Source organism: Porites lutea, chromosome 7 (assembly GCF_958299795.1).
Source record: "Porites lutea chromosome 7, jaPorLute2.1, whole genome shotgun sequence".
NCBI classification, from domain to species: domain Eukaryota; kingdom Metazoa; phylum Cnidaria; class Anthozoa; order Scleractinia; family Poritidae; genus Porites; species Porites lutea.
Genome location: NC_133207.1, coordinates 32,089,784 through 32,104,873, shown reverse-complemented (window position 1 = coordinate 32,104,873; position 15,090 = coordinate 32,089,784). Strand labels below are relative to the sequence as shown.

Here is a 15,090-nt window from a genome sequence, read left to right as displayed (position 1 = left end):
CCGTTCTTACGTGTGAACAGAAGCCCTATCCTGTATAGTTTTCGCGCCGGCGCAAAAGCTACCCGGCATAGTGTCAACATTTTCTTAAACTCACTTATATTATCACGCTTTTAAAAAGTCGGTCCCAGCGGTGACCAGTTTTGAGGATCGCGGAAGAAAAGAGAGTTCGACAGAGTTCCCAAACCAACACCCCAAAAATTAAAAAAAAAAGGGTTAGAGAGATAAGTTGTATTGGAATACGTATACCAATGAAATGTCGATCTTAAGGAAGAAAAGCCACTGGACTTTGAAAGTTTTTTATCTGCACATGGATGGATTGTTTTCAATTAAGATAAAAGTCAGTTATAACGCGGATATTTTCTTAATGCGTTATCGGCTTATTCATGATTGGTTGCTTACTCAGGCCACTTAAGGCATGACTATGTAATTAAATACGCATATTTTGATAAAATGCTATTTAGCTTAGAACGGTTTGCTTTTATCAATGATCCTGAAAATTGAACTACAAATGTAGCTTAATGGCCTTAGCAATATGAGTGCATTTTAGAAGCTCAAATTTTCGTCACGTGACTGATAATTGAGAATTAACGGTCAAAATATTTACTCTAAAATGGGGAAAGGATAATGAAAGAGCAACAAGTTCTTTTAGGTACATTTCAGAGGCTATTAACGTTAACGTGCTTACGTTATATAGGAATCGGTAAATAAAGGGAAAAGGGTCACGTGACTTATTAATAGGATAAATAACATTTCCAATCATACAAGGCGAATTTACGATTTACACTGTTTAGGTAACACTTTGGTAGTGAAAATTCCTAAGATTAAGGTTTGCAACCCTTCCCCGTTAAGGAAATCGTGTTTTGTGACGTCATTGACGAAGCGATGTCACGTGTTATTTGGAATCACGTTTCACGTGATTTTTTCGTTGAGACACATTTGTAGTTCACTTTTCAGGAGCACTGATGGAGGCAAACCATTCTAAAGAGCATTTACTAAAATATGCATATTTAATTAGGTAGTCATGCCGTAAGTGGCCTGAGTATTTTGACGCTATCGCGGTTTTGACTTTTTTTTTCATGGGGTGGATTGAACAGTATGGTAAACTAGCGTCATTTTTTTATGCGTCTGTCCTGTTGCCGTTGATAAATTAACTGTGTCATAAACTTTGACAACGTTACGACGAAATTTAACATCTTTAAGAAAACACCACGCCCAAACTAAAGTGACGTCATTTTAGAAACAAAAATCAAAGAGAGCAATATTAATCTCAAGTCGAGGGAAAAGATTACCCAAGCAAAATTCATACAATTTATGAATTTTATATTCTACAAATGAGGTAATTATTATTTTATAAGTAAGGTTATTGTCGTCAGCAGCATTGGCAAAGATGCTTGAGATAGCGTGTCAGCGATAACTAGGGTGAAGCCCTTGCGATCCTTTACCCTGAAGCTGTACAGCATGCTTTGCAGATGACGGGGAGCAAGTGCAAGGGAACGATTGAAAATCGCCTCCAAGGGCTTATGATTGGTATGTACTGTGATGTCTCCTTTGCAAAAAGCAATTGATCGAACTCCTTAAAGGTATGGACGATAGTCAGGCTCTCTTTCTCAATCAATTTTATGCGTATTTCTGTTCTGTGGGCTCGCAGTAGAGAACTTAAACTGTAGGCAACAGTTTGTCACTCAATTTAAGAAATGTTTGGTGACACTAGATTCGATTCTCTCAGTGCTATTTAATCCCCGGGTCGACGGCCCGGCGCAATTTCCACTCTTCTTTTCCCCCACGTTTATTTACAGGTTAGGAATTTTTGTTACAGCAAGGGTTATGTTCTGCTGCCCTTTTTACTGTCAGCCCACTTCAGCTATAAACAGCAAGGGGTTAAAGCCGTATGCCCAGCCTTTACCCATAGGAATAACTTTTATCGGGATCAAGCACTACTACAATGATGTGCCCGACAGAATGGCCTGATAGAAGGTGACGGCCGTACGCCCATGAATGACAGAGACATGGGAAAACAGAGAAAAAGTGTTTTTTTTAGCAATGCGTTTATTCAACTTAATTTCTACAATTTCTACCTGTTTCTATAAGCGTTTTAAAATCCACTGATTTTTGTCGGGCGTGAACTGCAACCAGGTTGTTTGATACTCATTGCACCAAGATGTAGCCCATGGCTCTAATAGCTCTACCGCCATTATCTGGATGTTTTGAAAGTTTTTCTTATTCTGGGCAATCTGAGGTGCGCTCAGGAACGATGACTACGTGTTGCGTGGTGAACGAGAACATGGACCAGTCAGGGGATCCGGGTAATCAATATTGCATGACAAAACATGACTCTTCCTACCCTCAGATAGTCTACTGTTTGCACGTGAGCGGTGTTTGGAATTATCCAATGGATGAGCGTATATAAAATGATCGCGTTCACCACGCAACACAGAGGCATCGAGGTTCCTGAGCGCACGTCAGATTGCCCAGAACCAAACATTTTCAAAAAAATTTCCCTCAAAACACAACGCAATGCCCATGACGAGGGGACAAGTTAAGAGACTGACCTGGCCTTATGGATTTGGCGCTCTCATAATGGTGAATCGGTGCGCGATTCTTTGATGCGGGAGAGATTTGTAAGCTAAGACTGCACACAGTCACCTGCCTTGCTTCGCTTTATGTAGGAAAACAACACCGAACAAACAACAAGCGGGAAAACAGTATAAAGTGGCCATGAATTGAGCCCAGGTTACACAGAAAAATCAACAACAGACACAAGTTTCCGTAAGTATAATTTATTCCTATATTTAGGCCTATATTTCTACGTTTGAATAACTATATTAAATTTCTCATACAAAGTCTTTAAATCGTTCATAATATGCAAACCAGTATCGAAACTAGCGGTAATTTATGCATCGAGTTTGGGTCGCCTGTAGTTAAAAAAGGAAAAAATGGTGTACGAGACGTACATTTAATGTCGCGCTGTATTCACTTTGAGTAGAAACCAACTAGCATACTATCTCGACCTCTGCAATGTGACTGGCTAACATACTCACTATCTACTGATACGTAGTGAGAAGCGCGTCGGTATTATGAGCAAAAACAAATAGAGATCGGCGTGGCCCAACTTTGTTTATCGAAATCGCGCCGAAATCCCCGTTGTTATGTGTGAACAGAAGCCCTAGTGTCCGGTATGATTTTCGTGCCGGCGCGAAAGCTGTCCAGTATTGTGTGAACATAGCCTAAGTTTCGATAACATGGGAAAAGATTCCATAATCTGAACTAGCCATGAATTCTTTATTTATTATCCGTAGGCTTTAGTTTGATTCTGTCAACAGGTTGTTTTGGATGTTATGGCTTACTTCCCATAAAAATTGAATTATTTATACTGTTGTCGTTAGTAGTGGTGTGCCAGCATTTTGGGCCTTTTTAAGTACCAGGTAAGTGCCAGCCAAATTGTGACTCATAAATAAAATGCGCGGGAAACTTTTTTAATTTATGCTAAACATGTTCAGGCAAGTACTAGTAATGACGTCACGACACCATAAGGGGGCCTGTCGACGTCTATTTGACAGTTTAGCAAGCCCATTGTGTTTTGAACATAAAAGCCCCCATGGCAAGTACTAGTAATGACGCCACGATACCATAGTGTCGATGTCCACTTGACAATTTATAGTAAGCCCATTGTTCTTTGAACATAAAAGCCCCCACCTTTTAAGTCAAAAAGGCCATTTTAAAGGTAAATTTTCGTAAAAGAGATTACGAGTTCCTTAGGATTTCACCGACAACGTACGTTATTTTCTTTTAATGGCTTTCACCACTCATTGCGATATTAAAGCACGTTTTATTTCCTGCCGCTTTCATTGTCTAACAGTTGTTAAATTTTTCCGGATAACTGATTCTTGGTGCGCAAATTATGCAAAGTCATGAGTGTACAACATAACCAATTCTACACAAATTCAAAAAAAAAACTATTTATTTCAACTTCAACTTCAACTTTAACTTCAACTTCAACTTTATTTCATAAGACTATTGGTTACAATAGACTGCCCCGCAACATAGCAGTTGCTAATCTAGGCGGACCAGTTAAAAGAAAAATAAATTGAAAGGAAAAGGAAGGAAAACTACAATTTTAAGTTACAATAAATAATATTCTATCACAGTTTTATTTTAATTACATTAAATCTGAACAAGCAAACAAACAAATACTTTAATACAGAAATCACCAAACAATTAATCGAACTTTTTCAACTATTAAGGGCGTCTCAATATAGTCATCTTCTCTTTTTAAGATATCCGAAAGCAATCTGTGAAGTACTTTCCTAAATTTCTTTTTAGGAAAATCTCTAATATGACAAAGCATTTCATTCCAAAGTTTTACACCAAAGCGAGACAAGGAGTTTTTGTGTATTTCCAGCTTTGAGCTTTGACGTGAAAGTTACCTGAACTAGATGATCTTGTATAGTATGAATGAATTGTTGAGGTTTTTTCAAATAAATTGAGCAGATTTGTTAGCGAATTGTTGTTGTTAATATCGTACATTAGATTAGCCACAGTTTTATAATACATAAATGACACTGGTAATATGCCAGCGTCGATAAATAGAGGAATTGCGTGTTCACGTATATCCGTAAAATACATCATGCGAAGCACTTTCTTCTGGAGAATTAAAATTTTATTGAGGGACGTCTTGGATGCCTGACCCCAGGCAGCAAGACCATAGTTTAGGTGAGGGTGGATTAATGTTTGGTAAATATATAACAGTATATGACGGGGTATGGAGTGCCGAAGTTTTGAAATTAGTCCAACGGTTTTACTGATTTTTGCCGTAATGGCGTCAATGTGATATTTCCAAGCAATATTTCAACTTTCATTACCTCATAACTCCAATAAAAAAAATCAATCATCTTCTTCTTCGCCCATGGAGAACTTGTAAGGTTTGATTCGAAATTTCTTACGGCCGAGTCTGTTTCTTGTGTTTGTCATGAGCACCATTAACGTATCATCCAAATATGATGGTAGGATGGAAGATGGAGGGTATGCGCATATTTCATCCGTACCAGAACAATTTTTTGAAGTTTTTTCTTGGGATTCTTATTTCTCGATCCGACGACAGAAAGTCAGCGGGGAACAGGCGTTCCGGGTGTTGCCGAGCAAAAATCTCAGATCACTGACGGCGTCAAAGTTAACATTCAAGGGAAAGCTGTCGCTAGACATAGCTGCCTGTAAGGGACCGCAATATGTTCCTTTCAATTCTTGCTCTTCCACCCTTTTCTGTCTGTTCTCAAACTCATTAATAATTCATAAAGAAAATTAAAGTTTAATGGATGTGTTGAAATCAGATGAAAAACTGCTCATTTTTGCATCCTTAATTTCTCCTTCTAAAATTGTTTTATTTAAGAAGTAATATCAAGCATTCGACACAGTGTTTCATCACCACAGTGTTTCATCACCAGATGAGGCACCTCGAAGTTCGTCAAAACTACTCCGCTGCGCGTTGTCGTATTTTTCAACTCTTTTCTCAGTGTTTCATCTGGTGATGAAACACTGCGTTTCACGCTTGATACGTTACTTCTTATATCGCATCCGCAAACCACTGAAAGGCGAGATGAATCAAAGATATCTCGTCTTATCCAAAGCCAAGGATAGCACTGAAGTCCACTGGTACAATAAATTATTAAGTTTGCTAAACGGTCGACCACTCTGCTCATGATTTCATAATTATAACTTTTCTTTTAGCTTAGTTATCTAAGGCTTTGTCCATGGTAACATAAATTGCAGACCCCTTATAGTAATGAAATGACCAAATACGTCTGGAGATATCAAAGTTCGAAAACATAAATCTCTCTTGTTGAACATCAAAGCGCTCATAAATCATTCGTCCATAAGGACCTACTTCTTCTTAAGAGTATGCCCTCCAATGGCGGCCATCCACTTTGTTGAAAAATCAAAGTGCCATAAAATATCTCCCTTAAATGCCTTTCCTCTCAAATTTAGGGTGTAAGATGATTTTATGTGCTCTGTCAGTTTTTGGCATCAGATCAAGATTCCAACTCACTGATTAAAGGAAGCATTGATCACGTGACCTCTTAATGCAAGGGGCCTATTTGGACCATTAGCTCAGGGCCCGCGCAGCAGTTGTTCAAGTGCGGGGGCTGCTTAATTCAAGTGCGTGGGGAATCGGAGATCTGGCTGTTAAAAGAATGCTGCGATCAACAGATTTAGTCTACCAAAGAAGAGCGAATTGAAATTATCGCTAAAAAACTGAATGTAATGTGTTTTCCATTTTTCGCTAAACAGTTTGAATTTTTTTCCTGCCGCTCTTTTCTAGCTTTCCAAGACCAGCGTGCCGATTCCTTGTTCATCAGTTTCGATCAATTCAATCTGGTCACTGGACTGGAGGGCTGATGGTATAGGTTGTCAGTTAAGACGTGTAGTGCTTAAACTGATCTAACCTTTAGAATGTCTACCTTACCTGTCACCATGAAAAACCTTTCGATTCACAAAACCCGCAAGATAAGGGCTGCATGGATTCAGTATATATAATTTGATCATCAGTTGAGTCCTTATTAGACCAAATCTAATACAAGAAGAAAGAAAGAACAATGAAAGAATACTGGCCCGTATAATTTCGAAGGTCGATAAACCCCATAAGTCGTGGGATCAGAACAGACCAATTAAATTTTTTTATTCCAGCGGAGAAAAACCTACTTATATTTTACGCCGGTATTTCATATCGAGAAAAAGGAGCGTTTGCAGCTAGGCTAAGGGAAGACTATTAATAACGGCGAATTTTTTTGCGCTTTGGGTGATTCCTGCTAAAATTAATTCAAGCGCCGAGTTTAGCCGCAATTTTATGGCGTTTATACAGTTGTTTCATAGGGTGCATGTAAGCTGGTGCATGCAATGAAATCTTTTATCACCTCAGGGGCACCTTACCATGACAGCGACTCTTTCGTGGACCTGTAGAATTTTAAAGACGCTGTTCAATTTGGGATTGTCGTTCTGGCTTTGGAAATCGATGAACCAACAACTACGAAAATCCGTGAATGTGGCGCAAAAGAAACGCAGATCAGTTTAATTTTAGTAATTATAGCGTCGTGTTTAATATTTGCGATAAACATTTGTGAATTTTTTCTTTACGAAAAGCTACTTTTAATGCGAGGGGATTATGTATTTTAATATGCAAGGGGGATAAGTCACTTATCTCCGTTTCATATTAATACATAATCCCCTCGAATCCTCTCATTTTAATGAGCTGTTCATAAGCCCCGCTCTTTCCTTCAAGCAATCAAAGCCGCACCCAGCTTTTCAGACAGTTGATTCGGGGGTTATGTAATATATTCCCTCCGAAAAGAACAAAGGAATCCGAGCTTATGTAAAAATAAGCAAACAAAGCTTATGTTGTCTTTGCATTACATTTAACGAAAAAGCCCGCCCTCAAATCACCTTGGCATCTTCAAGTAGGAAAATCAATAAGCACCGCGGCGCTCTTTCGAAATTTCCGACTTTTTTACAATTTTGTTTGTGCGAAACTTACTGACTGAAGTTCATACGCAGCCTTGCAGACTCAATTAATGGGAGTATCACGTACGTACTCTACGATAAATTTAAAATTGTTTATGGAGATACTTAAATTATTATCACTTTCATCACACTTATTTAAATACCATGCTGCTAAGAAGAAACGAAAGTTCAAACCTTGTTTTGTTTTGAACTTTCATTTCTTCTAAAGACGGGTTTTAAACTTAAATCAATATGCTTCAAGCTTACATCAGCAATGGTAATCAACATATTAAAAGGTCTGATTAGCAAAAATTAATAAGCGCTGCTACGTTGCTGGGAAATGCGGCACTCTCGCTTGAATGGGTTGAATGCAGGAGAAAAATATGTTTATTTGAAAGAGTGCCGAGGCGTTTATTTATTTTTCCTCTTCCCCTGTGCGACTCTTACTTGAGGTCGGGGCACTTTCTATTAAACGCAGTAAAACATTGAATTTTTCGAAAGGGCGCCGCGGCGCTTATTTGCTTTTTTATTTAAAAGATGCCAAGGAGAATTCGGGTGGCACTGTTTTGATTAAGTGCGTTTTTCCATCTGTGTTGTGCCAGAAAGTGTCGGGTTTGTGTCATGGAGTGTGTGTGCGCGTGTAATTTTTGGCGCTGGTAGCCGGGGAAGGGGATTGTGGGGATGCATCAAAGGGCTATTGATGAAAAATTCCAGGACTGTTCCCTGGAGAGAGGCGTATCTTGGTAAAAATATAAATGGATGATTGAGACAGAGGAAAACAGAACAAAAGGTTTTGTTTTGAGCAATGCTTTTATTCAATTTAATTTCCACAAATATTTGTTCACGCAAGAATTAAGCCTTCACTTAACCTACAGTTTCTATTTAGCATTGTAAAGGACACTGATCATTGACTATAAAGTCGAACAATATTTTTGACGTTGCATTTGTATACTCATTGCACCAGAATATAGCCCATCGCTTTAATGTTTTTGCCACCATTGTCTGGTTCATACCAGTACCAGGCCGTGTTTCCACAGGTGTTGTCAGCATAAGGATTACCACCAGTACCAAACCCAATTCTTGAGTCAGGGCTACCACAATTGTTGTTTTCGTTACTTATGATACCTATTCTTGCTCTGCTGTAGTGTCGCGCCGGGTAAGAATTGAACCCTTCTTTGTTACAATTTCTCTGCAGCGATGCCTGTTGGCCAATCAGTTTCTTCCAGGTGTGACGGCCCAGTGACGTCGAACGGTATTTTCCGTCAGCGATAAGGGAGTATAAGGAATTGGCTTGTTTGTTGATGACGATCGAATTAACTTGATGGCCGATCTTCATAGCGAGGCAGATCTTAGTGAATGGTGTGCTCCAGTAGGTGGGTAATTTTGTTTCTTGATAATCAAGCAGGGTCTTTCCCGCAGAGGGATTATGGTCCGTCTTGTTGGTCCACAATTTTGAATCGTACTTAAAGGTAATCTAAACAGATAAAGAATGATATATCGTCAATTAACAAACTGTTTTCACATGACATCACAGCAGTCACATTCTGCTCCAAAAGTTTGTAAGACTATCCAATTTGGCCTTCTGGGCCCTGGGGGTCAACTACATCCAACCTCCTCCCCCTCCCCAAGTAGTTTTGAGAATATCTAGGCTAAGACAATCAAACGCCTGGTAAGAATTAAAATAATGTAATAAATACCCCAGCCAGGTAAATGACATGACATGGCGAGATTCCTCTAAACATTTCGCTGTGATGATGGTCAATGGCTGCCATCTCGAAGTACTAGTGAGCCAGTGTGAAGAGGCTACATTATATGACTGGCCGTTTTACGCCCCGTCAAGATGAAGCGAATCCTGTAGTCTGTGCGAGAAACAATTTCCTTTTTGGCCATGTAATAAATCCTTGATTTACCAAATCTTCGGTCAAGAGGAATGGATACTGGGCTGGTTCTTTTTCGCGTTTTTATGGACCTCAACTCGGTCTCGGTTCATAAAAACGCAAATAAAAAGGAACTCAGCCAAAATCGAGCCAAATTAGCCTCATGGTTTGTCAGTAAAGCCCTATTCTTGTAAGAAACCTTCGCGGTAACATTTTTGCGAGCGGCACACAAGATTCTCCTCACGGGCTATCTGGGATCACCCACTTTTGCGCAACATTATTATGGTAGGAAATATGCCAAGAAGGGTAAAAATTAAATGAAATCAATTTCTGTACAAAACTTCTGCTCCATCATTGAAAAACTAACAATTCATCTGAAACTATCAACCTTTCAGGAAATAAACGTTTTGTTCGTTCGCTATTAAAAAAACTTTCCCCAAGGATTGCACTGGATTGAAATCACGCCCTTTGCCCCATTCATACCAAAGCTTAACATTTACCTAACAACTAATTTCAAACATGAGTCGGAATGGTTTACACAAAAGACTCCCATACTGTGCGGTCCAGTATTGATTGGCAATTTCCAATACCTGTACCCCCAGCCAAAAGCTGACGGTATGTTCGCTTCCTTTCAGCTAATTGTTTAAAAGCTGTTTAGTTACTTTCCTAAAACCAGCTCCGCTGTTCACTTACGTCCAGGATTGCAGTCTGTCGCAAAACTGATTTGCTAGCAATTCTCGGTCGCAATTTTAGCAAAAAATAGTTTAAAGGGAACTGCTGGAAGTTGATCGATGGGTCATTTAACAATTATTCCACGAGTGCGCGTTGGATATGAAATGGTAGTTTAGCCAACGAGGTGCGTAGCGCCGAGATGGCTGTAATCATCTCATATCCAACAAGGGCGAGTAGAATAATTGTTTTATCAAAAACGCCCACAAAAAAGTATCGAGAATTCTTCCCAACTTTATTTGTAAAAACAACCGATTTGTAGCTTAGTTGTTTTTAATTTTGAGCAGACGCGTACAGTTACCATATTTGGAGAGCATGGTATAATGGCTCATATACCATGATGGCTAAGCCAATCAGAGCACTAGAATTAAATTATCCAATGAGTCAGTTTTTAATAACAGGCATTAGTAAAATCCAACTAGTGGTCTATTATCAATGCTGCGTTCTGATTGGTTGAGCTGCTACTAGGTTATATGTTATGGCCTACTAGAAGCGAAAAGCGCGCGCTTTTTGGCGGCAAAAAAGGATTAACGTCTAGCTTTAACTAGCTAAAATTGTCTTATTCTCGATATTTTTGACCAACTAGTTGGCTTTTACTAAAACAATTATTCCTCTCGGCCTCAAGGCCTCTGAGTTAATAGCCCATTCGGCCTTCGGCCTCATGGGCTATTGACTCAGAGCCCGTTCGGGCTCGAGGAATAATTGTTAAATATACCATAGCATCGATCATGTATATTCAGTCCTACATCTTCCAAATATGGTAAACGACGGATGGTTATGAAGAAGAGTCGAGGGATTGGAGCCAATCATGAACGCGGGCGATAAATTATCAATGAATACTACTAATAGTAATAGTTGACACTGCAGCTAGCTCCGTTCTGTACATTGTTGGTCAATGGTATTCTTGCTCGTTGTGTAGCTCTTTGAAATATACCGATTCATAATGAAGATTTTCACACATATTCCATAGTGGGGGGGGGGGGGGGGGGGGGGCGGGGACAGGGGGGTGACAACCTCCCGCTTCCCGTACCCCGTTCTCACGCCTCCCGTACTTTTTTGTTCCTTTGTCTCCCGACTCCCGCCCTTTATTGTATTTTTCCCATCATCATGTAAATTAAAAAGATCAGAAGCCCGGGTTTAGTGTTAAAGCTGTAGGGTAATTTGCCAAAGATGAAAATTGTTACAAGTCAGTTTTCTTAGTTAAACTGAGTTTTCAATAACCTGGTTAGGTTTGACCACCGCTTCTGACATCCCAGTACAGCGACAATAGTCTCAGTCCACTGTGCAGTGTAATAGCTATTGCAGTTATCAAAGATGCATTAACATGCATTTAGGAATCCCGAAATTACGGGTATCATGCCAAAATGAAGTCGAAGGGCCAAACGTTACGGTAGAGTTCAGTACTCCTGTCTAGTTCATAGCGTCTTATTGTACTAATTGCATATCTACCGCGGTTAGTTTTCGTTATTTTTCGTAAGTAGTCGTAAGCTATAAAAACTGACTTCAACGAGACAATAATTGCATGTTCGTTAACCGTTTGCATTTTAAAGCGTTCAGTCAAGTGCTGGTGGAGTATTATTGTTTGCTGGTTATCAAATCTCAAACCTATTCATATTTGCTCGAGAAGTTGTATCTTTCATCAAACATCGGCGGGGAGGTTTAACGGTTATACATACATTTTTACATCGGAATGATGCATCTATGTCCGATTTTAACAAGAAGTATTTGAAGAAACGAATGCTCTGCTCTTATTGGCTTATTACAAGTTAAATGACACAAGTTTGCACCACGCCGTAAAATCTTTAGTGTTTTGCAAACTACAATCGTACGGAGCGAGCTCCCAGGAAGGTCTTCCATGTACGGATTTTTCCACACCACACCGAAAAATACTTAGACCGATTAAAATGGTCTTTGACGACATTTTACCTGCGAGAGAGGTCAAACAGACGAGACACTGACATGACTTACACAGTCGACACATGTGTACATGTGTCACGCCACCTCATTCATGAGGACTCGTGACCTATGATGTAACCGACTTGGAAAGGTTTCCAATTTCAGCGGAAAATGCTCTTTTTTCTATCCCAAGTGCGAATTTACACAACAGCCAATCACATAGCGCGAATGTGTTCTGCGTGGTTGACCCACGCTGAGAGCCACGCGTTCTTCACGAAATGACGCAGAACAAAATGGGGGAAGACGCGGAGAGCGATTTTGCTATTCCTTTTGTCGACGAAAACGACTACAGCGAGATTTCTGCGAAAGCTGTGTCAGCGAAACCGAAATTAAAAAAGAATCGCCCTTCCTCTCTTGTATAGAGCTAACAGTAGAGCAGGGAAATCCTTAACCCACTGAATATTCTCTCAGGATCATTTATAATTTACAGTTTGAAGAGAGCAATTTCTGGTTTGATGTTTATTTTTTTCAGTCTTTATAGCGATTATTCCTACCCACTTACTTTGTCAATTGTAGGCGAACCCTCCTAAAGCTGAATTTCAAGGGACCATATTCAAGCTCAGAAAGAGAAATAAAATTTCGTCGTTGCTTATTTACGTCCTCCATAAAACGCGAAATTAGGCATTTTCACGTCGTAGTCGTGCAAAAACGGGAAAGAAATGAACAAAAAAAGTGTGTTGCACGTGCGAAGTTGTTGTTTTGCTAATTAAACCTATTGTTTTTTTTGACGTTCTAGTTGTCGTCCGCGTCGTTGGATCTTAAACTCCCTGAATTGTACAAACGACCGGTTTCAATAGACCGGCGAAATTTCTCATTTTATTAAAGCACTGAGGTTACAACAACTTCGAGTTAAACTGATTTCACGGGTTGTCAAAGAGTCCAGCGATTCCGTTTTCCCATGTGAGCGCCGACTCATTTCGCTTCAATATTCAGGAATGCTCTCGATCTTTTTACGCTTTCATTGCCTCTCGCCCGACATGTTTTGCACGTGCGTTTGGTCATGCGAAACCTCCACGAAACATCCACGCCTCGCGCGAGGTAACTTTATCCCGATTCTAAAAATAACTCGAGACGAATTACCTATGGAATAGGGTGTATATGAGGGATGCCCTCTCTGTCCCCTTTATAGTCTCTTGATGGAAGTCAAGAAACGTTGTTGGGTTCGTTTTTTTGACTGGATGATGAGCAGTAACAATTAACGAAAGCTTGCCTTTTGGAATTTCTCTCCCGCTTCCCGCCATCATAGAGATCCCGCTTCCCGCCCTTTCTTCTCCCGTCTCCCGTACCCCTCCCGCCCCCTGTTCTCCCGGGCTCCCGCCCCCCTGTCCCCCTCCACTCCATACAATAGGTGAGATAAATACAGGGAACGCAAGGTTCCATGCACAGTTTCAGTTCGATTTACACAGCTTTGATCAAAACATTCTCAGTTTCGAGAATAGTTCATTCTAAACCATAGGAAAAGATTTAATTAGAAGTTGAATTTTTCGCTATTTCTCTTTCACTTTTTACATTCAGTTCATTTTATTTGCCGGAAAGTGAGCCTTCAACAATTAAAGGGCGTTTGAACAATTCACGCTAGTACATTCTAGTCTTATTTTAAACTTTATAACGGAAGGACATCTGTGAGCAGGGAATAAGTCAGCACAGAATTTGATTGTCGGCGAATTTCTGTAATCGTCCATCGTTCTGCTAGTGATAAGCTAGCCGTTGTTCACTCGTCTTGCTTGTTTGGGGCTGAGTCTTATTCCGGTCAAAGAGAGAGAAAGAGTGTCTGGCAAGGTTTCCAATCAAAAAATTGTGAACTCGTGTCTGGCAAACTCTTCATATATATACACAGTTATACGCACCTTAGAACTTCATCTGCGCTTAACGAGTGTCTTTTGGTCCATAACTTTCAAAACAACTGCTCCACAGAATGTCACTGATAACCCGTAACGCAAAAGAGTATCGAAGTATGACTGCACAATTGAAATGTTACAAAATCTACCTAACCGGTCCCCTCACGATTTTCTGTCTTTACGTCATCCTAACCATTTCGTACTTGCGGGCGCAAACAATAGAAACGTCATCATTACCTACCGATTCCTCGCTGCCCCTGTTCAAGCAAGTCGAGATTTTTTCTGACACACTGACTGTATATTCCAACCGTAAGTACTTTACTTAATATACGCGCTAGTTACTAGAGTGCCTCCTCGGGATTTCGCCTTCTGGGCGAAATCCCCGAGGGGGCAAAAATTATTCCATCGCTGCTGCTACCTTTTCGCCATCGATCTTCATGACGAGCGTCCATCCACCTCCTCCGCATTCTCCAAGCTCAGCAGCTTCCATTTGACAGTACACAGGAATTCGTTTAGACTCCACATTCAGTAAGTAGGCTTTGTTTTCACGCTTCCTAGTAAATATATATTTATATAATGATATATTTTTGAGGCACTGCATGAAATCAAGCAAGATTTGTTTTCTCTGCATGTTTTAGTAAGTGACCGTCCTCATATTGCGGGTTTTCAATGTGACGTCATTCAAAACAGATTTAAAAAAATGAAAACCGTTCAAAAGATAAAATCCAGAATCTGGGAAATGAAAGGAGGTAAATATGCAAAGACCCTTGCCAAGATTCAGGTCAGAGCCGGAATATTTAATATACGAGATATCGGAAGAAATGTTTTACCCAAATTTATAGACTGATTTGTATGGAGACGCCATACTGGTGCCCATCCGGATGAGCACCAACATGGCGGACGGAAACCAACAGAAACATCTGTTACCGAGTTTTGCTACAAAAGCGTGAATTTATTCTTCGAGGAACTCATAAACATTAAAGTAATACTTTTTCTAATACATGAAATATTAGATGGCAAAATTTCCTGAAATAAGTCATTTTTTTCACCTACAATGACAGCTCTCTTGGCTGTCATGTAAATGCCGCGTCACGCAAAAGCTTAGAAATTCAAGCGTACTCTATCACAAAACCAAGAACCCTTTTGAAGCGAAAATTTTTATGAAAATTAGTTTTCAGCTGCTCTAATACATCGTAAAAGTA

General features: G+C 39.9%; 1 protein-coding gene across 1 annotated transcript; it reads right to left on the bottom strand.

Annotated features, from left to right (window-relative positions):
- Nucleotides 1-8,331: 8,331 nt before the first annotated feature.
- LOC140944286 (uncharacterized skeletal organic matrix protein 5-like) lies at nt 8,332-14,429 on the bottom strand. The gene is made up of 2 exons (XM_073393440.1): nt 14,307-14,429; nt 8,332-8,962 (listed from the first exon to the last, which is right to left on the bottom strand). Exons 1-2 carry the CDS (start codon nt 14,376-14,378, stop codon nt 8,441-8,443), a joined length of 594 nt encoding a protein of 197 aa, XP_073249541.1. The 5' UTR covers nt 14,379-14,429; the 3' UTR covers nt 8,332-8,440.
- Nucleotides 14,430-15,090: the final 661 nt, after the last annotated feature.

What these genes read in the sequence shown, in the direction of transcription:
- LOC140944286 (XM_073393440.1), bottom strand. Translation starts at nt 14,378, where the DNA reads ATGGAAGCTGCTGAGCTTGGAGAATGCGGAGGAGGTGGATGGACGCTC. An exon ending in TGAAGATCGATGGCGAAAAG is followed by an intron (nt 8,963 to 14,306) that starts GTAGCAGCAGCG and finishes TTATCTGTTTAG; the next exon opens with ATTACCTTTAAGTACGATTC.